The 22,944-nt window shown below is 33.4% G+C and overlaps 1 protein-coding gene across 1 annotated transcript in view; it reads right to left on the bottom strand.

Moving 5' to 3' along the window:
• The window catches only part of LOC129789556 (otoferlin), a 25,881-nt gene extending 2,937 nt beyond the window's left edge, over window positions 1–22,944 (bottom strand). Inside the window, exons 1-19 of the mRNA XM_055826416.1 lie at window positions 20,715–22,944; window positions 17,756–17,814; window positions 17,038–17,230; window positions 15,589–15,656; window positions 15,222–15,482; window positions 15,026–15,150; window positions 14,586–14,931; window positions 13,477–13,539; window positions 12,985–13,069; window positions 11,720–11,876; window positions 5,329–5,515; window positions 5,162–5,257; window positions 4,729–5,005; window positions 4,120–4,574; window positions 3,366–3,623; window positions 2,046–3,166; window positions 892–1,968; window positions 563–809; window positions 61–311 (exon numbers count right to left, since the gene is read on the bottom strand). Coding sequence (XP_055682391.1) covers window positions 61–311; window positions 563–809; window positions 892–1,968; window positions 2,046–3,166; window positions 3,366–3,623; window positions 4,120–4,574; window positions 4,729–5,005; window positions 5,162–5,257; window positions 5,329–5,515; window positions 11,720–11,876; window positions 12,985–13,069; window positions 13,477–13,539; window positions 14,586–14,931; window positions 15,026–15,150; window positions 15,222–15,482; window positions 15,589–15,656; window positions 17,038–17,230; window positions 17,756–17,814; window positions 20,715–20,793 — 5,405 coding nt within the window. The 5' untranslated portion in view covers window positions 20,794–22,944. The remainder of the gene's footprint in view (window positions 1–60; window positions 312–562; window positions 810–891; window positions 1,969–2,045; window positions 3,167–3,365; window positions 3,624–4,119; window positions 4,575–4,728; window positions 5,006–5,161; window positions 5,258–5,328; window positions 5,516–11,719; window positions 11,877–12,984; window positions 13,070–13,476; window positions 13,540–14,585; window positions 14,932–15,025; window positions 15,151–15,221; window positions 15,483–15,588; window positions 15,657–17,037; window positions 17,231–17,755; window positions 17,815–20,714) is intronic.

Below are 22,944 nucleotides of genomic sequence, written 5' to 3'. Positions count from 1 at the left end.
ATAAAAATAAAACCTCAAATGCTTATGGAAGAACTTCCTTAGATTTTTTTTCTAACGTACCCTTTAACGTAGATATCCGACATTTTTTCTCCTGTAAAAAATGCATCATCCTCTAGAACAACGTCGTCCGTGTTCCAAATAACAATACGAAGCTCGTAGGATTTTGGTTTTCGCGGTGATATATCAACAGCCGGGCCAGGAAGAGGCATATCCATGGGAAACATATCTACCCACATTTCTAATTTACCCTGCTCTATCCCAGGTTTGTCGGGATTGTAGAGGGACCTGGATTCTATATGTTCTGGAACAATCTGAGATTTTTTTTGGGAAAAAAGTATTCTATAACTTTTCTTACTAATAAAAAAAAATATTTAATACAAGATAAATGTAAATTCATGGCAAAATAAATCAACCCCATAATTTCTCTCATATGTGATAAAATAAATTTAGCATCACAAGAGAATGAAATTAAATGAGAACAATGTACTTGAAGAGTTGCCGAAGGGTAAAAGGCAAATTCAAAAAATGTGGAAGGAATTAAGAGTTTTTCGAAAAACATTACCTTACATCCCACTCGTGGAATTTCCTCCCATCGATGCAAAACAGCAAGGGCAAGGTGTTCATCACGATTACGGCACGTATTTGGCCCATTCCACGCCAAAACCTCTGCCTCTGTAAAGGTCATACAATACCGACCGATAACAACACGATCCTGAAAATAATGTGGTTGTTCCAATTTATTTTCTTTGCAGAGTTTCTGAAGTATTTGCGTGGGTTTCATGGGGTCTCGCCAGCAATTGTATCCCGAACTGGAAGAAAAAAAAGAGGAAAAAGAAATTTAATAGAAATAATTTTTCTATAATTTTAATAAAATGATTGCGAAATACTCACTCTTCGTATTTGAATGTAATTCCACACATTGCTCTGTGTTTGCTATAAAATCTATTTTCCAGATCAATTCTTGTCTCTCCAATTAGATCATCTGATCCAACTAGATCCCAATCTAGAATCTGTAGAGTTAGCATAGAATCTTGCGGAAATGTTGCTTCAATTTCAAAGCATTTACCAAAGACTGGGTTTAGTTGCTTGCTAACATAATTTTCTTTGTCACTAATTCGTTTTCCGCCCAATTGTAGAACAACATAAGGGTCAGCTTTACCATTAAGATCCATTGGATGTAGGTCTGTGGCTTTGATCACATAAACTCGAACGAGAACGTGTATGGGATCATTTGTTGGTAGCATTGGGGCAAAAGCTGGTTCAATACCTTTTTCCATGGGAAGTTTGTAAACTTTAATGGCACCCTTGAAGAACCCTACAACCCTATTTTCATCCTCAGTGCTATCGCCAGTTTTCTTCCCTCGATACAGTGGGAAGGAGTGAAGCCATTCCTTGAAATTGTTGAACTCAATCTGACTTTCAAGTTCATTGGGGTATATTTGAAACAATGCAGTTGTATTGTTAGTGCTTTCTTCTTTGGGAGACTTGCTGTGGTGCTTTGGGCTCAATTTAGCAACTAATTTCGAACTCTTAATTGCCAAACGTTTCTTTTCGTCTTCCTTCTGATACGGCATATCTATGGGAAATTTATGACCTGTTATTCCTTTTGTATCTTCAATTAACTTTTCATGTGACCAAAAATACTTTGTCCACCAATCTTTACTATTCTCATCATCATCTTCCGCCTCGACACTTTCTTGGGGTTGAATTTGTTTTTTCCTCATTTGCTGCTTTTTCATTGCTTTAGCCACACATGCTGCACCATAAATTGTGAGATTGTCATTGGGCGCATTTTTAGCAGCCTCCATGGGGGTGACGAAGTTTTCAGGCGGTGGAACGGGCTTTGAGAGTACAATTTGTCCGCTATGGGAATATTTTTTGTAGTCTTCCTTTGGTGGGGTACGATGAACGTATTTATGAACGGTGGATATTTGATGAGTTCCAACAAGAGTATAACGGCCGAAAGATCTAAAATATATTTGAAATTTTTAATAAATTAGGTTTGAGATTTTGACGATTTTGATCTTGTTCTGAATTAAACTTACCGACAGTCTACACAACGAATTGTTATAGGTGGAGCATAGGTTTCCTCAACGGGCAATTCGAGATCAAAGAACTTGAGCATATTTGAAAAATTGGGATTTTTCTTTGCATTCTGAATGATACTTGAACTGAGAATTTTCCCAGAGCATTCAATGTCAATTCGAGGTTTATCCACGGACATAAAATGCACCCTCTTGAGGTCCCTGAGACCCCAGAAGAGTACCTCGATGCGAAATCGTGCTAAATTTGGTCTTACATCCCGTGGTACTGGAAGTATTGAGCACATATTCATTGATGCTTTATCCGTTTTAGTATCACTTATAACCATTTTAGGTTCAGTTAGGCGTGGAACATCAGTTGAGCCGTGCTCTAGCAGTTCAAAAGCTGCCAACAGTTCTCCTGCATTGTCCGCTCCTCTTGTTATTTCAAACCATTCCAGCGATGGTGTAACGTAATTGAATTCTCTTAGCTTAATTCGTGGCTTCGCTATTGCACGACCGATAAATTCTGATTTTCCAACTTTGTCCTGATCATAGATCTCAATTACAATTGTCGGTGGATCTCGACGTATCTCATCTTTGGCACCATACACGAGTATTTCATCGAATACCAGCAATTCATCCCAAGTAGGGCTAAGAGTTTCCTCAATGACTTGAGTCGTTTTGGAAAATTCGGTTATAAAAACCGTTGCATATGGATCACTTAAACCCGAAGCATCTGATCCTATTAGAGATCTTGCTTGATATATATGAGCTCTCAATTGAAAGATGTATTTCTCAACGTAATGAATTGTTGTTGGTGCCAAAGCACGTAGACGTTCGGCATTTCTCAATTCTTGAGACAATTCATACCCACCAGGTAAGCCGTCGAAGAAGAATTGTTTGTCTTTGACTAAGCCCAGCCAGACGTAGATGGATAGTTTTGCTTGAACAGCCCATCCTGCGGGACCAATAGCTTGTTTTCCAGGAAGCTTAAGGAAAACTGTTTGTACTTTTCCGCAATAAATTCCGCATTCTTCATCGATTTCCGAAAATAGGGCATCCCTTGCATCAATTCGATGGTATGCGATTCGTTTTCCATTAGCAATCATCCAAATAAAAATATCCGGCAATGAGTGTTGGGGCTAAAAAGATATTCACAAAGTGGCCGCGCAAAATTTTAAGAAAAAAAAACGTTAATTTTCTTAAGAATAATCATGTGCAATTATCGAAAATTATAGAAGAGAAAAAATTTACAAAAAAATTCACAGAGCTTTGAAAGCCAATTCAGTGGTACAAGTAAGAACATTCTCTGGAGGAGTTGTTTGGTTTTTTTCCACTTACATCTTCAATGAGAAACTTGAGCTTTTGTAAGTAATTCTGAGCTGTTTTGTATCTCTCTCTCATGGAGCTTTTTGTAACGAGAGCACGAAGATTTCGTGCCATATTTCCCAATGATTCAATTTCACGCAGACACAGCTTAACACGCTCTTTATCCAATTTTGTCTTCCCCGTGCCGGGTCCACTCATCGTATTCTTCGTCACTGTGACATATTTGGTGCAACTTATTGCTAATTCCTCGAGACACGCCCTCAGTTTCACCTGTGGAGCCTGTTCGGTTAATACATTGACAATAGGGAGGAGACACTCAGATGTAAAATTTTAATACAACATCAAGCTCCATGTTACCTTTGGGGCACTTAATTATGCTTTAACAACGGAATCTCATGCTACAGAGAGACTGAATTCGAAAATTCAGTATATGAATTTTGGAATTTATTCCTGTACACAGGTAGATACCGAACCAAGAAGGAAGGTAGTGTATTAAAATTTTATGTACTACATACATTAACGCTTTAGCAGCAATGTTTAAGATTATATAGTTTTAGCAAACCCAAAGAGTGATGAAATTTGCTATGATTTATCTTACAGAAAATTCATTTAATTTGAAGCAAATTTTCAACTTTAAAAAAATTAAACGTTCAAGATAATTTTATGATTTATCATTGCTTTGCGTGGCTCCGTTTAAAACAAACCATAGAGCTTTATGTTTTCTTAATGAAAAAATGGAAAGAAAGAAAAACATTTAATCACGTACCTCTGAATTGAGATCTTCATTCTCAATTAAAGCCCCCGTTTCCACTAAGTCTTCATCGAGCTTTTCCGCAATTTTTCCAATAATATTACTATTGTACATCCTTCGCCGCAGGTCCGGGAATACACTTCGTACATCCATGCATGGCTTGTAGTCCCAATAAGGGAGAAAATAGTGGGTCTTATCATGGGAAGTAGGCTTGCACGTGTTAGTTATACTACTGAAGGATGTTGAATCAACAACTTCTAGTTCTTCATCGTCATTATTGATGGTACATGAGCTCTCATTGTGACCATCTAGGGAATTTCCCGAATTCCCGATACTCAATTCGAAAAGAACTTGCTTATCACAGAGTTTCTTGTCCAACATTGAAGCCTCCATTATTGTGGAGAATAAGAAAAATTCCTCACACTTAGAATACGAAGATTCAGATACTGGAAAAGTTTGTTCAAGTTCAACTGAAAGGAAAGAAAATTATTTTTTTACTACTTTGCATAGGTTTTATGTGATTGTTTCTCTTATATGAGAAATTAAGGATAATGTGAAAGCAGACTTTCACCACATGGAAGGGAGATTAAGGACAAAATTCTGTATTTAATGTAGGATAATAACCATTTTTCTCCGGAGTAATCTCCACATTATCTGTTATCTCCGTGCGTATGGCAATAAAAAGTCGAGCTCTGTAGCTGACACCTTCACCAAGTCCACTGTTGAGTGTTGAGTGTTGGTCTAGGAGTGTGTAATCACGTGTAGAGCCATAGAGATGAATGAAGGATGGTCCGAATGTGGGAAGAAATCCATTATCTCCATCATTTGAGATTTGCTTCAAGTCAATATAGTGTGTTCCAATTATTGAGGGTTTCACCGGGTCAGCGTCTCGCAATTGAACCTGTATACAGATTTTGTATAAAGAAAGAAAAACAGGAAAGAAGAAAATACGTACATGTATAAAAAATTAGCTATAAAAACGTATCTCGAGATTTATCCACCCTCCACCCAAGCAGTGCCTAAATCTACCGCATTTCGCTATCACATGTCCTTTTACCTTAATTCTCTGACACAGGGGTGGAAACATTTCCGTAAAAACAAGCTGCTCATTCCAAACAGGTGTGTAGGAGTTTTTCTTTACAGATGTTTTTCCCTGCGCCCAGACAACATTATTAATGTTACATGAGGCATGGATGAGAAATTTTCCGTGAAAATTCTACTCACGCTCAATCCGGCAAATGACACCTGAACATATGGATTAACCAAATCCTTGCTCTCGCCCGTAAAAGCTCGCTTCACATTTGCCATTATCGATGAATTCATCCGTGGCAGTCCATCAGCCCGATAAATTTTTACAATAAACTTTGCACGTTGCCTTTCAATTGGCACACCATCCGGTAGCAAAAGGTTCCTATTAATGAAAAATAAATATTACTCTACAGTCTACATACATGCATTATGAATACGGTAGTAAGTACGGTTGATTGAGTCATAAAAATTAATAAATCAACGAATTCAATGAAAAACTTTTTTTCATCTTATTTGTTTTTTTTTTCTTTACAATACTTTTTATATAAATATTATTTTTAATTTGGTTAATTGTTTGTGTAATTATATATTATAGGATGATGAAAAATAATATTCTTCAGGGGGGTAATCAGAAATGTTTTCAATGAGGGATTTTGAGTATTCTTTTTATTTTACAGACGTTAAAAATATAGCTTAAAAAACGATACGATATTTCTTTAAAAACTTTTCGAATTTCATGATTTTAATTTTCAAAATTTGACGATTTTTTTTGCCTTGACATTCGTTTTAACATCTAACACCTCCTAAATAATCATTTGACATATTTCTTAACTTTCCAAGGTTTTTCTCTATAACGTCTGTAGTTAATTTTTTTCATATTCGACGTTTCTTTTAAATATTTATCGCTGTTTCTAACATTCAATATTTTTTAGGACACGGAGTTCTGCTCGAACACTCGTTGTGATCGGACGTAATTTTTGGAAGCTAAACAAGTTTCTTTCTTTGCTTTTTGGTGCGAGAAGTGGAAAAGAATTTTATAAATAAATTGAACTTTTAATTTTTCTTTAATAAGTTTGGACAAATCTAAAAACTATTGAGTGATTTTTTCTTAACCATGGCTGAGAACAGCCCTCCCCCAGGTGGGGGAGGTACAACTGAAAGACTTTTTACAACGTGCAAATACAAATCCAATGTGAAGTATAATGGTTATCGTGTGATGCTTACACAGAAGACAGACATTAGCCCCATGAAAATTGGAGAAACTATCAGCAAACTATATTCAAGTGCAGAAATTCCCTTGATCGAGAAAGTTGGTAAGAAGAGCGCAATTGTGCATTGTAGAGATTTCATGGTCGCAAATCAACTTGTTGAAAATGACGAGATTAAGAAAACGGGACTCGCAGCTTTCATTCCCTATTATTATGTGACCAGTTGTGGAATAATATTTGATATTGATGCGGAGTATACTCCTGAATACATACACAAACACATGGATGCGAGACAGATAAGCATTAACAGAGTACAGAGAGTTACACGACGAGAAACAATTGATGGACAAGTGCAACAGATAAATACCAGGCGCATTAAAGTATATTTCGAAGGATCAGAAATTCCCAAATTCGTCTACATCAACTACGTGAGACTCCAATGTGAGCCCCATATGCCAAAAGTACTACAATGCGAAATTTGCTGGCGATTCGGACATGCAAAACAACAGTGTAAAGCTGAAGAACCAGTTTGCAAAAATTGTTCACAACGGCATTCATCAATTCGATGCGAAGAAGAACCCAAATGTACTCCATGTGGAGCCAACCACCCATCGGACTATGTAAACTGCAGTGAGAGATCCAGGCAGTCGAATATTCGATTGGCAATGACCTTCAATAATTTGAGTCGCAATGAAGCCAATTGTGCTTATCCCAGGCCAAGGAAACAGACATGGACGTATGTGGACGTTACGACACGAAACCGCTTCAGCTACCTCGAAGATGAATATGATGAAAACTACCCAACGTTGGAGGATTCCCAGAACAAGAAGAAGTCATCCACTCCGAAGAAAATTGAGGTTCATCATAAGCCGGTGAATGTTCAGACAACACTTCCAGTCGAGCCCAATACTGCGATTGTTAATCGCACAGAATCAAAAGCAAAGCGCCCAGCACCAATCCCCCAACAGGACAGGAAGAAATTCAAGAACCAGAGAGGTAATCGTATCGAAAATCAAGGTAAAGGGGCGATCCCTAAGACCAGTGATCAACACGTGAGTAATAATCAGGGTAATAATGCTAATACAAGCTCATATAATAACAATAATGTTCATAATGCTCAACTAACTAATACACAAGCACAATCCTCTCAAAATGGAGATATTTCTCCAACACCCACAATGTCTCAAAATTTGACAAACTACAACACTGCATATCCTTTTACAAATCAAAACATGAATACTCATCACAATGCCACACAAAATGAGGGAGTTTATTCTCCACCAATGAGCGATATAGCATGTATGAATAATCTGGCAAACAGTGATGGAGTAAATTCTTCAGCAATTAATTATGAACAATTAAATCAATTCAAAGAGACATCCCAAATTCTTTCAAATACATTCAGAATAATGAATGAAGACAACCAACAACAGTCCATTCCTCTGATTCCTCTCCCTCCACAAACGGAGGAGATGGAAGAAGATCATGAATGACTGACAAATGTATCCTTTTATACAAAATCATCACAAGCAATACAATTATTGCAACAAATAAATACACAAATACACACAAATGACCAAAATGTATCCTTTTATACAAAAATGCCGCAAACAACGCAATTATTGCAGCATATAAATGATCAAGATGTATCCTTTTATACAAAATCACCGCAATTATTGCAACAATTAAATACACAAATATATATAAATGATCAAGAAAATTCAAATGAATTTTCATCAGGTGTTACACCTGCTGTTTTTGATTTAAATAATATTAATACTAACTTTGATATTCAAAATAACAACACTAATGATATTGAACATAGACCCATTAATACATTTAAAATAATTCAGTTTAATTCAAATGGAATTAAACATAATCTACATGAAATTCAATCTTTAATTAATTTATATAATCCAACAATTTTTTGTATACAGGAAACACATTTGAAATTCTCCCAAAAATTTGATTTAAAAAGATTTTCTAGTTACAGAACTGATCAAGTATGCATAGACGAGGAAAGAGCTAAGGGTGGAGTTATCACATTTGTGGATAAATCTGTATATTCGGAAGAAATTGACCTGAATACGGAAATGCAAGCAGTAGCTGTTCAAATATTTTATCCTATAAAACTCACCATATGTAATTTGTATATTCCGCCGAACTCCCGTTTAAATATTTCATCTCTTAATTCCCTTATAAATCAACTTCCTACACCTTTTATAATAACTGGAGATCTAAATGCTCACAACCCTTTGTGGGATAAAAATTGTAGAAGATTTGACAAAAAAGGTAAAATTATTGAAAGATTTATTGATGATAATAATTTAATTGTTCTTAATAATGGATCTCCCACACATTTTAGTTTTGCTTATGGCAGTGAATCTGCCATTGATATAACTCTTGCTTCTCCAAGTATTGCAAATCTTTTTAATTGGACTGTACACGAAGATCTCTGTGGTAGCGATCACCATCCGACTGTGATTGAATATACTCGTGATATTCAACCACATAGGACAAGGGTTAAATGGAAAATTGAAAAGGCAAATTGGGAAAAATTTGAAGAGTTGTCTCTAGATTTGGAATATAATAATGTTGAAGATCAAAACAATTATATTGTAGATTCCATAATTAATCAAGCAAAACAATGCATTCCTAGAACTGGAGGTGTGTACAAAAGACCACCTGTCCCTTGGTGGAACAAAGAAATTGAAGAAAAAATAGAAGAACGTAAACAATTAAGAAAAAATCTCAGAAATTCGTTTACAGTCCAAGATCATCTCAATTATAAAAAAGTTAATGCAAAAGTAAGATGGTTAATTAAGCAAGCTAAGAAAAAAAGTTGGGAAGAATATTTGGGAAAAATTAATCCTAAAACTCCTGTTAAAGTTATATGGAATAAGATAAGAAAAATTAAGGGATGCTCAAATTTTTCAACGATAAACTATTTAATTCATAATAATATTGAGTTAACTGATAAGAATGAAATAGCAAATTGTCTTGCTGCCCAATTTGAAGAATTTTCAAGTGATTCACAATATGATACAGAATTTAAGAATTTTAAATTTGAAGTTGAACATATGTTCCCTCATGCCAAACTCAATAATACAGATGATCCATATAATAAAGAATTTTCCTTTTTTGAGCTTGAAGAAGCTCTTAAATCGTGTAAAGGTTCATCTCCAGGAGGTGATAATATCCATTATGATATGCTCAAAAATCTTTCTGATGAAGCCAAACAATGTTTGCTCAATTTTTATAATAGATTATGGTCCATTGGAAAATTGCCAGATGAGTGGCATAATGCGATTATAATTCCAATTCTTAAACCAAATAAACCTAAAGCATTCCCATCAAGCTATCGGCCAATTTCTTTGACTAGTTGTCTATGTAAGCTAATGGAAAAAATGGTTACTAAACGTTTTGAATGGTATATTGAGACTAATGAATTTATTGATAAACGTCAATTTGGTTTTAGAAAAAATAATTCAACTTTGGATGGGATTATCTATTTGGAAAATGAGATTAATTTAGCATTTTCAAATAATGAGCATCTAGTAGCTATCTTTTTGGACCTTGAAAAAGCATATGATCGCACATGGCGATATCATATACTGAACAAAATAATGGATATTGGCATTAGAGGACAAATGTTTAATTTTATTATGGATTTTCTACATGACAGAACTTTCCAAGTATTGATAGAAGATTTTCTCTCTGAAAAAAGATTTTTGCAAAACGGAGTTCCTCAAGGATCTGTAATGTCAGTTAGATTGTTTTTGATAGCAATCAATGACGTAGTTAAAGAAATTTCCACCCCAGTTAAAATTAGCCTATATGCTGATGACATATGTATGTTCATGCGAAGTCAGGATATGGCTGAAATTAATATTCAATTGCAGAATAATTTAAGTAAAGTTAATGATTGGATGAATAAACATGGTTTTAAAATTTCTCCTGATAAAACAACAGCGGTTCATTTTTGTCGCAAGAAAAAACCTCATTTAGACCCCATACTTAAAATTAATAACCGCAACATAGAATTTAAACCAACTCAACGTTTTCTCGGCGTAGAGTTTGATCGTCAACTTCGTTGGCATGAACATATTAAAAAAGTTAAGATAGCGGGAAATAAAAGCTTGAATATTTTAAAATCATTGTCTGGAGTCAGTTGGGGGGCTCACCGTGAGTCTCTACTCATGGTACATAATGCAGTAGTACTAGGAAAAATAAATTATGCATCACCCGCTTATGCCAATGCATCAAAAACTTGGCTTAAAAAACTAAATCCAATTCACAACAAAGGACTTAAAATTTGTACTGGGGCTTTTGTCACCAGTAGAATTAGTAGCACTATAGTAGAAGCCGGACATTTGCCCCTAAATTCAATTAGAGATAAATTGTTGCTTAACTATTTTTTTAAACTAAAGTCAAATCCATTTCATCCACTTCACACATATGCTTTATCAATTGAAAATTCAACCTTCTTTCGGTTGGGTAAGAATTCTTTTTTTCACTATGTCAAAAATGCTTTAATTAAATATGAACTGACCAACATAAATCCCGTATTGATTCAATCACTCAATCCACCTTGGGTTAAAATAATCAGGAATAGGAACATTACAGATCCAGAGTTGTACTCTAGATTTAATTTGAAAGTACAAATAAAAATAAAAATTGAACTTCATTGGCAATACGAATGGAATAAATTGGGAGAATTTCTTTATCAAATAAAAGTTGCTACTGATAAGTGGAAGATGCCCGCAAACCTCTCGAGGAGGGAATGCGTTGCCCTAACGAGGCTTCGCATAGGGCATACTAGATATACTCATGGGTATAGACTAGAACGAAATTCAACAAATGAGTCAAAACTTTGTGAAACATGTCATGTAGAGAATTCCGTAGAACACGTTCTAATATATTGTATACAATTTGAAAAAGAGAGAAAAGAGTTATACCTAGATAAGAATGTAAAAATTATTTTAAGTGACAATGATAGAAAAATTGAAAAATTAATGAAATTTCTACACAATACAAAACTAATAGATTATATATAAATTAAAAAATCTGTAAAAACACCATGTATATACTATGTCCGATACACTAGTCTGTATAAGGAACTAAATAAATTATTATTATTATTTTTTAGGACACTTGAGAATTCCCATTCTATTTTTTTTAAAGTAATATATAGCATGAAATTAATTGCTTTTTATTTTTAAAGAAAAGGCAGAACTTCTTGAACTATTGGTGTTCAGGCCTCAGACACCCTCCCTGGCTACGCCCCTGATATTTTTAAATTGGATAAATAATCTTCCTACTGAAAAATTGAAAATTCCTTGCTCTACAACTTTTTTAAATATGATATTTATACTCACCCTTCAATGTCATCGGGATCCTTTTCTGACTTCTGAGGTACTTTCACAGTATCTCCCTTCCCAATGATTCCAATATCACATTTCAGATAACCTTTGGGTCCACTTATAAAATCTTCTGGGTCAGTAAGTAAAGCCCATTTGTGAAAAAATTGATGATCTGAAAATGTTGGGAAAAAATGTAAAATATTTTACATAAGCATTGTGAGCGTAATATAATTTTGTATTTTAACTTTAAATAGTTTTAGCGATATAATGCAAATAGATATAATTTGTATAAAGCATGTGCAGAGTTGCATATAGAAATACGTGTGGAGAAAATAGATTAAAACTTCTAAATTGAGATTTGTAAAATAAGGAATTTGTGTTCTTGGAATATATTCTTGAGATAATCTCAAATTGTTGAAGCAAAAGAAAATTGAGACATGTATATATGTATATAACATGTGTAGGTACTATTGTCTATTTGGCAAAGTGTGCATGCATTTCTTAAGGTATTGACTAAAAAGTAATTGATATTTCTTAAATATTTCTTTCAATTTGTTTATCTTTAATGCTATTATACATTGCATTTAATGTACATTATGTAGAAATGAACGGTTATAATTAATTTTACCTTTTTGATTCCATACCGTAGCTATGTCCAATTTAAATGAACCGATTAATTTATTTGGACGAAGGACACTTCGGCTTTGTAACACCTTTCAACCGTTTTATTTATTATTCAGCAATGTTTAACAGGATTATATTTAAGCAAGCAAATTATGTTGACGCGGCATCGATTTGCATATTGCATTTTTCAATTTGTTATCAATATGTTAATTAATTTTTAGTAATATTGATTTTTTGCGGGAGAAGCAATGCACATTTTGTGTAATAATGAAAAGAGAAAGAAAGGAAACACATTGAAATTTTTTTTGTAAAAAAAAGAATTATTTCTGTGTTTTGATTAATATGTAATTTGGGGTGATAGTAGAAGGATTTTTCTCGCCATTAAACTTTTTTATTAATTTTCATTCACTTACTACTTCGAGGAAAATAAATTCCCAAAAATGCTTTTTTGTAGATAAAAAGAAATTTGAAAGAAAAATCCTCCTTTATCCCCCAAGAAATAGTAAGAAATAATATTTTAGGGATACGCAAAACATTGACACACACTATAAATTAAACCAACACAGGAGGAGCAATAAAAGAAAAATTGGAATTATAGAAGAAGAATATAAAATCTGCCTCAATAGGAAAAAATAATATTGAAATTTTAAACACACCCGTGGCATCATATACGGTTTTCAAATCAATCTTAAATGAACCAATCAGTGTTCCCGACCGCATAAATTTTCTCGAGTGTATCACCTAAATTTGAAAATGAGTTAAAAGTAAATAAGATATTCATTCTATTCTTTCTCATTTAATTAATTTTTGCTATAGACGAATATTCTTTCGCAAAGCCAAGAATTTGTAGGTAATATATAGAAAATTAATTGTAATGAATTCAAGGGGTTAATACTGTGGTAAAGTAATCCATTTTGGGTGAAAGGGAAATGCTCTAATTTATTCATAAGGTATGTTAATTAATTTTCCATTATATTGAAGGTTTGTCTAATTACGCTTCTACTACAAGCTAAAGAATTAATATTCAATTTTTGTGTAGGTATTTTGAAATATTACTTACAATGAAAAATCAATGGTTAGGGGAAGACAAACCTTCAACATGTAATTCAATTATTTTTAATTAAAATAAAGGAAAAATAGTAACTTACAGACAATGTAATAATTTTATCAAACAGCATAACTGGAGCCATATGGAAGTCGAATACGAAGTACTGTAAGAACAAAATATTTTCTGTAGATTATTGTTATTGATATACAGCGTACATGAAGTTTCTCAGAAACTTTTCATTCCACAACATTTATTTTAAATTAAAATGTAATTTTTATAACGAAACGTAAACTAAAGTTGTATATTGTTTACAGCAAATTACTAACCATAGTTTTGTTTATGTACTACGTTTTCGAAAAATATAAACTTGATGTACTGCACTGTAATGAAATTCTAAAATAGTAGATACCTATACAGGTAATTTTGTAGGAATAAAAATATATTGTATATTTTCAGAAAATTTAAGGAAATATTTAGTATCCAATTAGCTCAATTTTTCTCATTGTCATAATATTTAAGATAAACACGGATATTTTTTTTTGTTAGAATAGGATTCTATTCAATCTTATACGTATAAGGGACCTTATTTGAGGAAATAATTTTGATTCGTATTATCTTTAGAGCGACATCTTTTTTTTGTATTTTGTGGAAAATCTTTTACGGCTTTATTATCCCAATGGAAAATTTTAAACTTTCCTTGGCGATTTCTTATTCTTTCTTTATTTTCTAAAAGGTCTAAAAGATAATGCGGGTCGAAATTGTTTCCTCGAATAAGGTCCCCGTATAAGCTTGAATAAGCTCCTTTATGTACAAAATTGGGTAAGAGGAGATATTATAGATCCCAAATACGTTCCTATCTTACCGCTAACTTGCACGAGCGATTGAATATCAAACCGTGTGAGTAACGCGAATAAGCTTTTCATTCGTCTATCTCTAAATTTTCCGAAGGATTTCAATGACGTGTTTACGGCTCATGATTTTGGTCATTAAAATTCCTCATGGTACCTAACTTCACCTCTCAAGTACATCGACAATATTCATGTAAAAAAAAATTATTCACAAAATGAAAGTATCGTGTTGTTGAGGAAAAAACTACATATAGGTAGGTACCATTAAATCTAAGCTATGGTGTGACATATTTTCTTATTTGGCACCAAATGAACATTTACGAGAGTTTTCTGAATAATATATAAATCTACTGTGCCTTACCTCATTGTAATATGGGCAATTTGTGCTCTCCTTTACGCTTGTATATTTCTTCATATCACCAATCTGTATGCACACCACTGGATCCATATTTAGTCCTGGAAGCTGTCTAGCTTCAATAATGGTGACGCACACTTGAAAATCCTGCGCCTTTAGGTGGTCACTGGGTTTTCCTAATGCTTTAAATCGTTTGCTTTTTATCTCACCCTGTAGCTCATCCTCGTCCTCGCTTGACTCCTCAGACCTCGTACTATCATGTTGCGACTCACTATCCGGAATATCTTGCTGATGGTGTCCACTTTGCTCGTTACCCGACGTAAAGCCACCCTCATTATTACTTATGAGAGACCTGAAACCACGTCAGGGTTAAAAAGTTTATTAAAAACTTTTTCAGTTTTGGGGTTTAATTTGAAAAGCTAACAAATATACTATGTTAATCAGACCTCTCTTCATCTTCAGTACTACTTTCCCTTGAGGTGCGTCTCTGTTTGCCAAGTTTCATAAAATTTTTAACTGTTCGCAAGCTGACTCGTTGTTTTTCAGCCTGCGGCTGTTTCATACCCCTTTCCTAGGCATAACGAAATAATATATTTAATGGGCGAATCAATTGAAAATACATTCAACTTTCAATCATCTTACGTCCGTAAAGACTTTCTCTGGTCTCCCCTGGGACATGACCCGCCTCAGCAAATGTCGCTTCTTGGAATTATGGCTTCTGTCGTTTTCTTTACTCAAACTTTTTTCCAAGTTTGCAATATTCTGCTCAATATCGAGAAGCATTTGTTGATCATCGTCGAGATTTGCTGAATTTTGATGCATTACATTTACGAGGTTCGTCGGTTCGAAGTTCCCTGCCTCGTCATCGGGTGAAGTGTAAAATACTTCGAAGTTCACAATGGCCTGTTTGTATTAAATTTGCATACAATAATGCAAAAAGGATATAGGGGAGGGAGAAATATTATAGGTCCGTCACGCCAACATATAAAATTCCATAATTTCATCTTACTTGTATAGCCTTATTGTTCATATCGACAAGGTGGTCCTCCACACGCACTTTCCCCTCCGTAATTACACCTAAAATCGTACGTTAGAATGTGAAATCCCTTCCATTCCTCTTTTTAATTTTTTCTTTGCTTTCAACATGTATGCATGTATTTATGTTATGTATATAGTTTATACATTCATGTTTTTGTAATTTAAAAAAAATCTCTATCCCGGCGTAATTAAATAATACAGAGCTATAGAAAAAATCAATTGATGTGAATTCAACACAGAACATTCTGAACATTCCCATTTGTATCAAAATCTGATATTAAATTATGCTGTAGTCATATACATATAATAAGTATGTATTACATATATTGTATCTACATATATGTATTATTTAATATATTGCTATAATATTTTTTCCTCGATTTTCACTGTAAAATATGGACTAAACGTACGTCGAAATTTTCATTTTAGCTGTAATTTATTAATGTGTCTAAGAATTCGTCACAAAGAATTTTGTGTAAAGAAAAAGTTATGGAAATTCCAAGAAAATTCTTGCACATATAAATATTTTATTTTAACACATTCACTTCCAAGGAGAAGTAAATTCGTTTCTCAATAATGTGTTCAACAACCGGAAATTCACATCTTTCGGTAGACTCTCTATGTAATTTAGCTGGGAACCATCAGGCGGTTATATGCAAATCCCCCTTCCAATATGATTAAACTTTAAGCAAGTGTGGCCGTCAATGTGTTAATGTAAATTACATTCATGAAAATGTTGGGAATTGGAATATAAAAGTTTCATCCAAGGAATTGAAACACGAGCTTTATTTAACATTGACTCCATTCCTCGTGAGCTTTTCCCGCTTTTCCTCTTCCCGGAATATGGACCTTGGCCCACTTTTGTAACCCATTCAGCCCATTCACGTCATAACATTCCCTTCTCATAGAAAAATATTAATATAAAGTTTTTATTCATGAAAATGAAAAATAAATCCCGCAGAGAATATTTTTCATGAATTTACCCAAAATACAATAGTTTGTGAGGAACAATAAATTATTATTATTTTTCATGAGTTTTTTTTTTAAAATTTTCCTTGTCTTGTATCAAACTTTAATTAAAGTATTATTTATTTTATAGCGTTTTCTCTTCATTATTAAATTTTCCTAATTTAGAAAATAAAGCTTTTCTGTTTGTATTTTCCATAGAAAAGTTTCTCTTATGAAGATAATTGAACTATTTGATATGTCTAGTATCTTATCTTATAATAAAACTTTTTTTATTATATTGAGAATCTCTTTGCAACAATACAGTATGGTGTTAACAATTTTGTGTCGTCATGTGGTAAGTTGAAGCCATAAATTAATTCAATTAAGACAAAAGAGCTTCTTATGCTTTTACGACACAATATCGGGTGATAAAAATGTGAGATAATTTAATTTTCTCATCATATATACATACCTTGCATGAGCATAACGTAGCGACCGATGACCTTACTGCTACTGCCTATCGCACCACGTATTGCAGAGGAGGTGCTGGATGAGGTAGTTGTTGAAAGTCCAGTTTTAACAAGGATTTTCGTTGTTTGCGTTCGAAGTTCAACAATAATAATCTCTTCAGGTGAAGCAGATCGCGCAATTGGCCACACAAAAGCCTATTGAATTAAGGAAAATTATCAATATTATAATAGCTATAATTTTATAAGTGAGAGCTATAAAGCTAATTTTCCCTTTTCCACAATATTGTGGCTTTATGATCACGCAAAACTATATTATGTACAATAAAATTTCCCATTGCAATAGGTACTCAATTAAATGAATCAAATGATGTGGTAAATAGAGCAATTTACTCGTTCGGTTGGAGGATAGAACATTAAACTCATAAGAACTAATCGGATTTTGATTGCATCAATGTGTTGTGAAATAGATAGAAAGCTATTAAAATATCCTAGCACTTGAATGCAATACAAATTAATAGGTATATAGAAAAAGTATAGGTACTCTATACATAAAATTGAAAATATCGATTTGGGATTTAGCTTTGTATATAGCACTACAACGATATGGTCAAGAAGTTAGAACGTTCTAACAGTTACATAAATAAATTCTGATTGGGTTGACATATCTAAAAAATTTTATGGCCAAAATATACGCAAGAAAATATATTATAATTAACGTACCTGGTTAACATCGACAATTTCAGAGATGTTACTTAATCCATTTGTTGTGTGACCCACTCCTGGAAATTGTTATATACAATTAAATAAAAAAGTAATATATAAATATATACATATATTACATATTATATAAATATCTAAATATGTATATAATATCGCACCCTCTACATAAAATCTGAAATATTTACATATATAGCTATTGTAAATAGTATGTAGTTGTGGGTATATCAAAACTTGCTATAATAATATAATATGCCTCAGCTGTTTTCCCTTAAGGGACATTTTTTTTCTTATTAAAATTCTCCTTTAGACGTGCCATTCATAAAACGCAATTACAAAAGAAGTCACGTAAATGTGAAAGAGTCAAAGAGTGAAGGGGCATTAAACAGAGACTCTAGTTTAGTTAGCACATAGCAAAATTTAATAGGAAGAAAAAATAACTTCTTGAATAGGGGAGATCCGGGTTGTTTGAAGTATCATCTTTGCGGTTTCATAAATGACTTCTAATGTCTTTTATAATTGCATTGCATTAGTATATAGTTAGTATTTAGTACCAGCTAAATTATTAATTAGGGAAGTTTTATGGGTAATTAAGAAGAGTTAGAATTTATATAATAATTTCTGCAACATTCTGGCTCTGGACATGGTGTATTAAATGGCAAAATCCTTAATAATGTAGTCTAAGAAAAATTTGCGGTCCTACAATCTTCTTTCAGACATTTACGAGGATTTTCAATTTTCGAGATTGACTAACTTCCTCCCGATTTCCGTATGATACATATAATTCACCTTGTTATATACTGATGTCCTACACAGAATACCAACTTCTATTACCAAGCAAGTTATGTATTATCACTGGTTTTGTTATCTTGTACATACATTTACAATACAAAAGCAACCCAGGATGTTAGCCCTTTCGCGACCGCAATTCATTGGTCGTAGAAGAATTTCATAAAAACATTCCTAAAATGTTATTTAGGGTTTAAATAAGCAATTTCTGTGAGCATATCCTTTTTTTGTCCTTTTCCCGTAATATTTATCCAGCAGATTCTTCTGTGAGTGGTTTTCTTTTTGTTCCTACATACGGGTTCTATCACTGTAAGATGATTTCCCCGGTGTCTTACACAATGTCTGTGGTTTACTTGATGGATACTTTATTCCTAATCTCTATAGATTATATCAGATATGTATTTATGTGGTGAGAGAAAAAATATATTCTCTGAATTTGAAGATGATATAAGATGAAAACATCGCTGCTATAGGCTCTTTCGAATTATCTCATCTGAAGAATTATTTGTTTAAACATTGACTTAATTATTGCCAAAGAAAAGAAAAAATTAAAAAACTATTCTGTGTTGTCTCTACAGTACTATAAAAACAAAATGTACTGGTAAGCTGACCAAGCTTACGAGAGCTGTGTTTCTTTCAGTGTACCAATTTTGTGAGGGCAAACTAGAACGCAAATTAGTTTAAATACGCTCAAAGTCGGGAAAAGTTGAAAAGTCATACCCTAAGAAATCTTTAGAAGGCCATATCTCGAGAACGGATCCATAGATTTTCATAAATTTTTTTTTGTTTGAAAGGTCTTGAAGTCAGCTATAACATATCGAAAAATGAAAAAAAATTATGTCGCCATTTTCGAAAAATTTGAGTTCGAAATTTTCGAAAATTTTATTTTCGATTTTAGTGCCCCTTGCGGACATTTCTCGAAGTTGCAATGTTCTAGACATTTGTAGGGTTTCACGAAACCTTTCATTTGCGCTTGAGTTGATCAAGATCGGACTTGTAGAACCCGAGATATGACATGCTAACTTTAGAAGGCTATATCTCGAGAACGGATCCATAGATTTTCTTCATTTTCGGCATGAAGCTAGATAATATGGTCAGCTATAACATATCAAAAAATGAAAAAAATTTATGTCGCCGTTTTCGAGATATTCATCGAAAACTCATCGAAAATTTTGTTTTTGATTTTTGGCCCCCTAGCGGTCACTTTTGAAACTTCGGATGTTCTAGAGAGTTGTAGGGTTTGTTGAGATCTTTCATTTGACCCCGGGTTGATCAAAATCGGTCAAGCCGTTTTCGAGTTATGGTCGATTTTCGATGAAAAATTGTGGCGGCCATATTGACTAAACGGCTTGACCGATTTTCGAAAATGAGGTATCGTTGGAAAGCTCTTGATGGCCCCTACAACATATCAAAATTTCAGCCCTCTAGCTATAATAGCGGCTGAGATATAGCGAAAACAAAATTTTGAGGTTATTCAAAATGGCGGACGCGGGGGTGGGGGGTAAAATTTAACGTCATAATCGGACGTCTTCCAGTCGATATTTAAACTTTGCCGTTTACCGCAAGTCTCTATCTATCACCGTTCTCTTGCAATTTATGGTTGAACTACGGCGGACGGCCGGACGGACGGCCGGACGGACGGCCGGACGGCCGGAAAAAAAATTTTTTGGCGCATACGTTTTTTGGAATGTGGGGACCCTAATTCGTGCTCATCCCAAGTTTGAGCCCGATCTGACGACTTTCGATTTTGCTCGGTACACAAAAGCTGTGTCTGAAAGAAACACAGCTAAATTACAAATGTGATTTATATGTTTTAATTAAAAGAATATCATTACAAGTTCCATCATTCCCGTAATATGTTCATCATAATACATGATGACAGAAAAAACATTTTTTGAGTGGCAATTTAAAGCAACAGTACGAAGCGTCTACAGAATAATTAACACGGTGTCCTCATTTCATTTGAGAAGCAAAAATTAACGTATATATAGTATATGTATGAAGGTTTGCCACCAACGTTGAGCCTTATTCCGCTTTGCTCAACGATAAGGCTGTGAAATGTAATTTAAAATTTTGCAGATTCTTTGAGGAAAAAGGAAGTTTACATAGAAATTATATATAGGTAGGTACCTATTTTTATTTTATGAGTTTTGAAAGCATTTAGTTTACTCACCTCGGAACTCCACACGTCCCAGGAGATTTGATTTTGGTTTTTGCAGATGAAATTGATTTATTTTCACTGTTAGCGACATTTTGATTGATTTTTTATTACTCCTCAATTTATATTTTATTACTCTTTTATTTTGTACTCAATATTGCACTTATCCATTTTTTATTAACTCTATTTCACATTCACGTTAATTATGTATATGCGTTTCATAATTAATTGTTTCAGTTCTTTTTACAAATGAAACATATATAATTGTGCTTTTGTGCTTTTATCTTTAATTCAACTGTTAGTGATAGCATGATTCTTCAGTTTTTTGACAGTCATAATCACTGAATATTGCACAAAGCTCACGTATAATAGCACACTTTTCCAGAGTCCTTCTACCATCCTCCTATTCACCTAACCCTTGCTCTGCATATTATTCCTATTCCCATTACTGTTCCTCTTCACACAGTTGTACTATGTATGTTTGTATGTAGGTTATTCGTCCCTAAATTTTCCACACAATTTTCGCTATTATATGGTTAATAAAGGGAACATAAGTACACCGAAATTAAAGTAAAAAGGTAAAACCGCAAAAAAGTAGCGAAAATGGCACAAAACCAATGTTTCACGTTTTTCTCTTATTTTCTACGCAATTGTAGAAAAGACTGCGATAGCCTTATTAAGTACCTTTTAATAAATTAAACTAATAAACTGAGAAAAAGTTAAAAAAAAAAAAAAACTAATTGACCCCAGTGGTATTAAAATCCCATCAATTTTAATTCCCATAAACAGGTAACCTTGTTTATCACTATCACTCCCATGTTTAGGGACTCGCGTGAAAGCACTATAAAAATAATTTTATGCCACTACCTGTGCTTTAAAGTAGCGAATCATATTTTTTTTTATAGTGAACACACACAAAGTACCAAAGTACATAGCAAATCAATTTCACAGTCGAATGCTTAACGCAACAGGAAAATGCTTCAAGCACCACCAAAAGCTCAAGTTCAACTGAGTGAGAACATTGCGCTCCTTTTGTGACGTTGCTTGTTGCTTCAAACATCATTATTTTCTCTTGTATAGTATGGAGAGAAAGAGCATATATATGACGCACTTCCAAAGAGAGTATATACAGGAGAGCTTTTTCTCACATTCCATAACGCGAATGTGAGAAAGGTAAAAAGGAGAAGAAGTCAAATACTGTTGAGGGTAGATTGGGGATGATGTTTTTTATACATACAGAAAACTCTCAGAAATAAATACTTTGAGATATCAAAACATTGAAAATGTGAATATAAAGAACAAAAAGGCTCTTTCTCAATATATTGTATGTATTCATTGTATATAGCAAATTCGCGAGAAAAAATTCAATGGCAGTGAATAAAAGTTAGAACAACTCAAACCGTAAAAGGCCAGATTATAAGGATATGGTACATACTTAAAAGGCATTAAAAATTGAAATCTTATTCTTTTATTTGTATTATTCAGCTATGTAGTATTTCGCATTAGAGTTTCATAGACAAAATTCTTTATGAGGGTATAATAATAATTTTCAATTGGTGAGAAAATGAAAGTGGTATAGATATACAAATTGTGAAGCAAAAGCTTTCTAACTTTTACTAACTTTTCAAGTGGCTTTTTAACGTTAATATTTTAACATCTTCCTATACCCTACAGGATTCGATACAGCATCAGAGAATTAGAAGAATGGAAAGTTGCGATTCTTATATTTATTGGGGGTTGAAACTGCTTATTCCAACCCAAATTAATTAAAAGGAAGTAAATAAATAATGATTTGTATATTTAATTTTAATCAACTCTTAATTACTAATTAGTTTGTCAAGTTTGCTTGAGTGAACATAAGTTATGAAGCTATTAAAACATATCGCTATATTTATTCAGAAGTATTTTGACACTAAACAACTTAATAATGGAGCACATAACTTCTCCAGTGTCAATAAAGTTTTATTACAAAATACAGAATGACATGGGGTTGAATGGCAAATTTACATAAACTATTTGTTTAAAAGATAAAACCCTTCACAACCTCACCTTAGGTTATAAAAAGGTTTGCTCTTGTGTAGCATCATTTTAATCGTACCCGACTAAAAAGCTCCTTATCCCCAATTTATCCCAAAGAAGTGAGAATTTCGACAGGATGGTGAATTATAAGAGATAATTGGGTGTTTGGGGATCTTAACGACTATTTTGTGTTCTAGACAGCATAAATGTACGAGACAGCATAAAA

Source organism: Lutzomyia longipalpis, chromosome 2 (genome assembly GCF_024334085.1).
Source record: "Lutzomyia longipalpis isolate SR_M1_2022 chromosome 2, ASM2433408v1".
Classification (NCBI taxonomy): Eukaryota; Metazoa; Arthropoda; class Insecta; order Diptera; family Psychodidae; genus Lutzomyia; species Lutzomyia longipalpis.
Note: the sequence above shows the minus strand (reverse complement) of the source record. Positions and strands in the feature narration are given on the sequence as shown.